This window comes from Medicago sativa, chromosome 5 (genome assembly GCF_051527215.1).
Source record: "Medicago sativa cultivar Bolivia chromosome 5, Bolivia_mono, whole genome shotgun sequence".
Lineage (NCBI taxonomy): Eukaryota > Viridiplantae > Streptophyta > Magnoliopsida > Fabales > Fabaceae > Medicago > Medicago sativa.
Genome location: NC_140753.1, coordinates 27,999,949 through 28,008,538, shown reverse-complemented (window position 1 = coordinate 28,008,538; position 8,590 = coordinate 27,999,949). Strand labels below are relative to the sequence as shown.

Below are 8,590 nucleotides of genomic sequence, written 5' to 3'. Positions count from 1 at the left end.
CAAGTTATATTGCTGAACATTTTGCACAAAATATTAAATTATGATGGAAATGAAGTTTGCTGATGTTCCTTATGTTTATTTAGATCATCGGGTTTGACAACATTCAGTGAACTAATATTGATCATTCATATATTGTTACACGATAAAGATTAACTTCCCTTCTACTTGCTTTTGTATATTGTATTTACCAAGCCTTTTCGTTTGGTGTGGAAACATAATCACTGAGAGCTGTAAAATATATTATATGTTCATTTTTTTTTAGTCTCGTTATGAATCAAATTGTTGGAAGATGACAATTATGAAAAATGAGCAGCTTAAGCATGGTCAACAAGAAAAGATGTCTAGGAATTTTCATCAAAACTTCAATCAGAATGTAACTGCTCAAGAGGTGGAGCAAGAGTCCAATTTGCAGTGCAAATTGACAGAAAATATTACCATAGTATGGAAACCGACTAACATGAAGAATAGATACCTTAGGCAAAGAATTTTGACAGATGCGTTGATCACTTGTTGATTCCAGCACAATCTACTGAGATATTAGCAGCACAATCTGAAGATAGTGTGGCCAAGACAAAATTTGAGATTTAGATTGACTTCATATAATTGATTACTGTTATGTATTTTTTTTTTCATCAAATCAAGCTTATCTAGCAACCTAGTCGAGTAGTGAAAAGTGTGAGCTTTGTAATGAAGTAATGGGGACCCATTTTACTCAAATCCAAAAGCAAGCTAGATGTAAATATCATATATTGGGTAAAGATAAGGCTGACAATAACCAATGCAAACATTTTACGAAGAATAACAATCCACTGATTTGAATGAAATAACGAGCTATGTTTAAAATCATGAATGGTTTGTCCCCACATATTACCACCGGACCCAGAAATGATCGTGGCGAAAAGGAAGGATACTTCGACTGAGTCAGATAAAACACAAAGCTCGGTACAAAAAAATGCAATGGTGAAAGAGCGAACAGAAGAATATAACTGTGTAAAACAACATTGCAATGGATGTAGAGGTGAATAAAACTTTTGCTCACCAACATTTATATGCTTCGAATTCTTATTATATTTAGTGGTGAGACTACTTCTACAGCTAGTAAGATTGACATATTCTAGGGTATTTTAAGACACAATTTTTAGTAGACGACTAAACAATTAGTAATCAGTCATCAATTTTAATTAGTGATGCAGGACAAAGAGAATCATAAAGAATGTCAACGTGCAGCAAGGCAATTAAGGTCATTCAAGACTAAAAAGCTCAGGCAACAGTTAAGGACGGAATTTCTAAGAAATTCCGCAGAGAAAGATCTAATTACATGTCAACAAGAACTACTTGAAACTTCTGGACTTACTGAAAGTTTAGAAGAAAACTTTGGCTCAAAAAAATTAGATATCACCGAGTTGTTGCACAACAGCATAGAGCAGAGCGTATCAAAGGGAAAAGGGCATTGATATATAGCAACAAATTTCAAAGAAACCTGTACAACGTAACATATGACATAAACTGTTGAAAAAGGAAGTCTTTCCACATTTTCCATAATTCCTTTGTTCCATAGGACATAGTTATAACCAATTCTGATATTCATATAACAATTCTGACATGCCTATTTATGTAAAAGGTTGGCCATCTCAGCATACATCTGCAAATAATGTTTTCATTTTCATTAAAAAAGTTAATGGCATAAACTGTATTTTCTAATATTTGAGTTAGCTACTGACCTGAGTCATGGAATACATAAACTGCAAATCATTTTAATTATTGGTCAGATGTTCATAATAGATATATAGTAGTTGTGTTGAAATGTCACAGAAGATGCATTTGATCAATTATATAGGATAATAGGAATATGCTTCGTCCGTTGCTGCATTCAACATTTCAACTGATCGTTATATGACATACAATTATTTTTACTCCTTCCTTCCTTTTTGAATGACCACTTTGCAAAATATAGTTTCCTTGAATACTTTATGTAAGGAGTATGTGTGAGTATATGGAATCAATGCTCTATCATGCAAATAGAGGTCTATTTTACTACCTTTGATTGAACTAAATGTTACTACTTTAAACTCATGATTTGAAAGTTATAGAAATATATTGTTGATGTCAATTCTTTGAACAATTAACTTTTGTGAAAGGAGTGCTAATTACAAATAAGTTCACTTCATAATACTATGAAATTTTTTACAATTAATATAAAATTGTTATACTTTCTAGTACTATATACCTTTTTTTTTTGACAAATAGTATTATATACCTATAAATTAGCTTTAAAATCCTTTCTGACAGAAGAAATATAGGTCACAAACCATTCTGACATATCAAAGCAGTTATGAACAAGGAAAAAAAAAGGAAAGAGAACATGATAAAGATTTCCAGTTAGGGATCTTCATATTTTTGTTATCCTCTCGAGGACATGATTTCAATATGCTTAATATTGAAAATTTATTTTAAATGAATCTTGATTTATGAAACTTTGGCAAGATAATTAAAATATCAAATTATCGTCCTTGTGAGCTTACCTCAGTTGATATGGACAATGCATAATATATGCAAGGTTTGGGGTTCAAACCTCGTCCACCACAAAAAAAAAAATCAAATTATCAATTTTTTAGAATATGATATGCTTTGCTCACTCAGAAATATATGGGGTGTGAAAAGAAAAAGTCATAGATAAATAAAATATAAAGAAAAAAATTAAAAGTAAAAAAACTTGGTTGCAATGATATATCAGATCATGAATGTACCAAGGTTCAAAAGAGATATTTTATTCATTAGTTCCGTAAAAGTTTCCAAAATAAGTTTCCAATATTGTTAATCATTACAGCGTAAAATTAACAAAAAGAAAGTAGATTTGATCATCAAACCATCTAAGTATTCTTTCACAGTAAACCATCTAAATATTCAATGGAAGAGGATTGTAAATTACGAGCCAAAAATATGTTATAGCAGGTCTCAATATCAATTGAAAATATAAAAGGAGGATACGAAGATGAAAACACAACATTGAAATAGAGAGAAACATGTTAGATAGGGTCCACCAAGTGAAGATACCACATTCGTGTGTGTAACACGAAAATATTGTCGTGCCATTTAGCATTTTTTATAAGAATAACTCGTAATAGTAAACAGAAAATATAATTGAAACAATAATGGTAAAGATTCATATGATCATTAGGTATATATTGATTAACTTTAACATGACGAATGATCTTATAATCTTCATTACCGTAGTCATAACCATATCCATGAAGATTAAACCAAACATTATTAAATAGTAAAACCTTTGCAGGGCTAGGAGGAACACTCACATATTCCCTAGTAGCTGGATTCCATAATTTAACCCATTCATGATCAACATCAGAGAAACACAGAACATCATTAATACCAGAGTCCAACATATGAGTATAAATGTAATCATGTGGACATGTCGAATTGACCTTATTCTCGCCACAAAGCAAATACAAAGTGGAACGATCTTGGGGATGTGGTGGTATTTCCTTGATATTTAGGAAGATACGTGTATCATCGTACAATGATCGATGCATAGACATGAATTTTTTGCGAAACATTTTCATAAAATTGGGGTTTTCAAATAAAAGAGACCATGATTTACACGCACAAGTAAATCGTTTCAGAGATTTGAGGGGTAGTTTGGAGAGAATAATGAAGGAAACATCGTCGTGAATATAGATACTACTAACCTTGTCATTCTTTGGATCCATGGATTTATCGAAGGTGACACGAATTGTCTGTGCAAATTCAAAGCAAGTGAAGCAGTGAGGAAGAGACAGCTATGACGGCGACGTGGGAGCTGAAAAGAGTTTTTATACGTAAAAAAAGGCTAAAATACAGTTTTAACCCCTCAAGTTTCACAATTGCTCTATTTTGGCCCTCCAAGTTTCAATCACTATATTTTAGTCCTCCAAGTTTAGGCCTTTTGCATTTGATAGTCCCTTGTTGATATTTTGACTCAAAATTGCTAATGTGACATTTTATTTACAAATATTTGTTTTTAATTGGCCACGTTGGATAGTTTGTAATTAAATTAAAAAAAGCACTAAACATATCACGTGACATTGTGATTAATTTATGGCTATTATTAATATTAAATAAATAAATATTTGTGACATCAAGGTTTGGAATAAGAGGAACGATGAAACATAATGTCGATCTCCTATAATGACTGCATGTAGCTTTTTGAATAAATAAAAATAGACATGTAATGATGTAAATTCATAGTACAATAACATTGCATAAATGTGTGCGGTAAACAAAGCTATCAATGTTCCCAAGCAACACAAAATTGAATATGAAACTTCGGTTATGACATTCTCCTCCTATATTGAGTATTGATCAAAATAAAATGACGTCTTAAAACTAATTCATAGAGTTATTGTGAAGCTTATTGTATTGGTAGGGAACTTAAAAGCATTTACAAGATCATGTACAAAATCAACAAGACCTACATTCAAAAAATTAATATTTGTGCAAATTAGAGAGTCATGCAGTTCACACGTAAACGGATTTTATTTTCAGTGAAAAAACCAACACGAGAAAGTTTAGAATAAATGCTTGTTGTGTGTTTTCGTATTGAAGTGCATGGATTTTCAGGATCAAAACACTGGTTGCAGAAATGAATAGTACAGTTGTGTTATGCAACACATATTCGACATCCTGTTGGACACATATGCACCCTAATCATAAACAAGTCTAGAGACGCATCTTTATCTATTATTTTGTTGCCTTTCCGGATGAAATGACACATATAAGATCACATGATTTGCAGGAGGTTTACAATAAATAAAATATGCATTTTTACTTACAATGGTAAGATTGTAGAAGATTATAATGATAATTGTAATCATTCGCGGAACAATGGTACAATAGCCCCATATTATCTACTGTCGATCACCATATCATACTTTCTTTCTACTTGAATATATAAGCTGAAGATGAGCTACTTTTGACCAAACGCCTATATCCTGCTGACAATATCGTTTCTCTATCTGAGGGCAGCATCGAATAAACAATCTTTCTAAACTGCTAAGACAGTTGCTGGTCGCCAGAAGACGGCTCAAATAATGGACAGACTAGAATAATTGGTTTGTGAAGTAAAGAATATGGTTGTCAGACACTAGAGTGAACACACAAGTTGTCATTGTATATGATTTTAGGCATCAAAGTTGAGTTAACTTGCTAACAAACTCATATGAGTAAACTTGGGATAGCTGGCATCGAATTTTGAATTTGAGGATGATTGAAATGAGTCTACAACTTGAAGTTAGTTTTCCACATACATGTCCAAAATAGCAGTGGTTCAGTGTTTCTTGAAAAAATCAAACTGTAACAGCTGAATGATAACGTTTCATTGAGTTTCCTGAAAAACTCAAACTATAACATTTGTTAATTTTGAATTATGATATTCTATGATGTAGCTATGACACCGTCTTGGTTTATATTGGCTTCTAAGGGCATATTTACAGTTGACAATTATCCCTTAAATTGTATGAAGATGGCAAATATAAAAAATGGGCAGCTTAAGCATGGTCAACAAGAAAAGAGGTGTAGGAATTTTGATCTGAATGTAACTGCTCAATAGGTGGAGCAAGTGCCCGATTTGTAATTAAGTTCAGGAACCCGCTTCACTCAAATCCGAGAGCAAGCTAGAGGTAAATATTGGATAAAGATAGGGCCGAGGATAACCAATGCAAACATTTTACAAAGAAAAACAATCTGCCTGAGTCAAATTAAGCAACAAGCTATATGTAAAATCATGAATGGTTTGTGCACACAAACGATCACTTGATCCGGAAATGAGCGGCAATATGGAAAGATACTTTGACTGAATCAGATAAAACAGAAAGCTCTGTCCAGTAATCACTACAATGGATGTAGAGGTGAACAAACTTGCTCACCAACATTTATATGTTTCGAATTTGTGTTATACTTGGTAGCGCGACTATTAGTATAGCTAGTAAAATTGACATATTCTAGGGTATTTTAAGACAATCTTTTGTAGACTACAATTAGTAATCAACTATTTTTCTATAGTGATGCAGGACAATGAGAATCATAAGGAATGTCAACGTGCGGCAAGGCGATTAAGGTCATTCAAGACTAAAAAACTCGGGCAACAGTTAAGAAAGGAATATGAAAGAAATTCCGCAGATAAAAATCTAGTGACATGTCAATAAGAGCTACCTGAAACATATAGAAGAAACTAGTATGTAGCACTGATATAGGGAAACTAGTATGTACTCTAATTAAGAGAACACAATAGCAAAGCTATAACAGAAAATCAGTTTATTTTTTTGAATAACATCAGCGCATCAGATAATGCAATAGAAGCAACAACCCTGAACTACTCCGTAAAATAGATAATGAACATTACCTGAAGCAAAACAAATACAACAACAAATTTAAAATCATTAAGAAATACAACTCTTTATAAAATGTCTAATATTTCATAATTGGTTGAACTTGTCTTGGAACATTGGAACACAGAAAATTATAAATGGGAATCAAACTCATAAGGGAAATTGTTACAGATATTTACAAATATTTTCTTCCCTCGTTCGTTTGATATGCTCTAAATTATGATGAGTCTTTCCCATGGTAAATAACTTCAGCATGTCCTGACGCTCTCCTGAACCTGATTAGTTCTGTCATCAACTCGGGTTTGACGTTTTTAGCAGGCTTCACAGTCATCTTTTCTAGAACAGGAGAATATTGAAGTAGAAATCTAATGAAATCTAATTCAGATTTCGTACCAGAGATTTCTTCAATCACCACATATTGCACACTGAGGGGCATGGTTGGCCCTGAAAACATATCTTCCAGACAATTGGAGACAGGTGATAAAACGTCAGTCTGCTCCTCAAGACATGCCTACATGCGATTGTAACAAATTCATGGATGAGAAGGAGAGGAAAGGTTCTATGCATAAGAAGGTAATAATATTTTGATTAATAAAATATTAAAATGAGGTACACAAATCTAAATTAGGGGACTCTAATTACGTAACTAACTCCATAAAAATTGAAAATATTAATAGCTTCTGTTAGGAATCGTAACTCACATGTCGAAGTTTTAGAAACAAATTTCCAAGACTAGACAATAGACAAATACCTAAAGCAAAAATTGTTCGCAAATTCTAGAGCTTAATAACTTCACATGAAAACCAAAACAGGATGCACAAGTGTAATTGCAACCATAAATCAGAAAGAAAATCATAGTCAAGACAAACTAAATGAGTACTCACAGTGATTCTTAATTTTTGAAGATTAGGTGAGCTTTTGAGCAAGCAAAGAACAACCGAAATTTCCCTCAAGTCATTGAAATTTATTTCCAAAAGAAGATAACTAAGATCGATAGAAGGTGTAGGAAGCTCTACTGGCACAATACCTGCAGCCAAATACTAATGCAAAACAGAATAATGGCTTTAATCAGATAATAATGTTTTAATACTAGCATTAGGTGAGTCACTACTACACTCAAATTCAACATTCATAGGCTTGAGAATTATACCTTCAAAGAATAGTTAACAATCAGTAGTTCCTCTATGTGAGGTAGATGATTAAAAAATTTGAACAAATTACTACAATTGCTTTCGGAGTTCAAATACGAACGTAATTCAAAGTATACCACAACCAATTGCAAAGTGTTGTCGAAACTGATGCCCTCAAATTTACCACTGATGTAAAATACCTTGAGATTTGGTGCGTGAATATTAAACTGAGTGAAACCATCAACTGATGTCAATATTAATTTTTCAAGTTGAGGGCAGCCGGATATCAAGTTTTCGAAGGCATCTTGAGTCATTAACACATGATATAGAACGAGACTTTCCAAGTTATTGAAGCCTTTAAACATCGTTGGAGGTTTCAGCCAACAATGACTTAACTTTAAACGATGTAAACTTTGATAAGAAAATAAGCACCAAGGTATCTTATAGAGTTCCCCTAACCAAATGTCCAACACAAGCTCTTTAACAGATCTTGCGGTTAGATGAAGAATCCACCGATCAACATCAGACATAGAGTTCACACCAAGGAGATCACAACCAGAGTCAGTGACCTCAAACTTTTTGATTGGCCCTGAATGAAGTAAAAGTACATGATCAATGATTCTCACAAACTTGCCCTCGATAACTGAAAAGTCTTCGGAAGCTACAGAAGATACACATTGTCTATCAAACACAAGATCCGGTTGGGTGGACCATTTCTTCCTCCATTTTCTTGATAAAACACTTGTTCTCCCTGCTTCCTTGATTGTCAAGTATGAGAGAATATGATCTTGTAGATGATCGGGTAAGCAACTAATCCTATCCGACTCCTCGTCCATCATTTTTAGCCTAAATACAAAAAAAAAAAAAAAAAAACAGCACATTACTTACTCTTATGAATTCAAAACTATTAATGTTGTGATTACCATACAAGAATGGTTTAACATATTATCATAATTTTGCATGAGCACATTATAACGTTTTGTTATAACTGTTAGGCCATGAGTAGGAGTCTCACTGGGTTGGATCATCACATTGGACTAACAGCTACCGCACAAGTGAGTCGGACACCATATCTTCACC

At 33.0% G+C, this 8,590-nt stretch overlaps 2 protein-coding genes and 1 pseudogene across 2 annotated transcripts; 1 reads left to right on the top strand and 2 right to left on the bottom strand.

Moving 5' to 3' along the window:
* Positions 1-289: 289 nt before the first annotated feature.
* LOC146921514 (uncharacterized) lies at positions 290-1,454 on the top strand (annotated as a pseudogene).
* Positions 1,455-1,606: 152 nt separating this feature from the next.
* LOC146921513 (putative F-box protein At3g16210) lies at positions 1,607-3,725 on the bottom strand. The gene is made up of 3 exons (XM_085711321.1): positions 3,195-3,725; positions 1,722-1,742; positions 1,607-1,642 (listed from the first exon to the last, which is right to left on the bottom strand). Exons 1-3 carry the CDS (start codon positions 3,723-3,725, stop codon positions 1,607-1,609), a joined length of 588 nt encoding a protein of 195 aa, XP_085567447.1.
* Positions 3,726-6,368: 2,643 nt separating this feature from the next.
* Positions 6,369-8,349, bottom strand: LOC146921512 (F-box/FBD/LRR-repeat protein At1g13570-like). The gene is made up of 3 exons (XM_085714905.1): positions 7,531-8,349; positions 7,265-7,420; positions 6,369-6,891 (listed from the first exon to the last, which is right to left on the bottom strand). The coding sequence occupies exons 1-3, from the start codon at positions 8,347-8,349 to the stop codon at positions 6,598-6,600; spliced, it is 1,269 nt and encodes a 422-aa protein (XP_085571031.1). The 3' UTR covers positions 6,369-6,597.
* Positions 8,350-8,590: the final 241 nt, after the last annotated feature.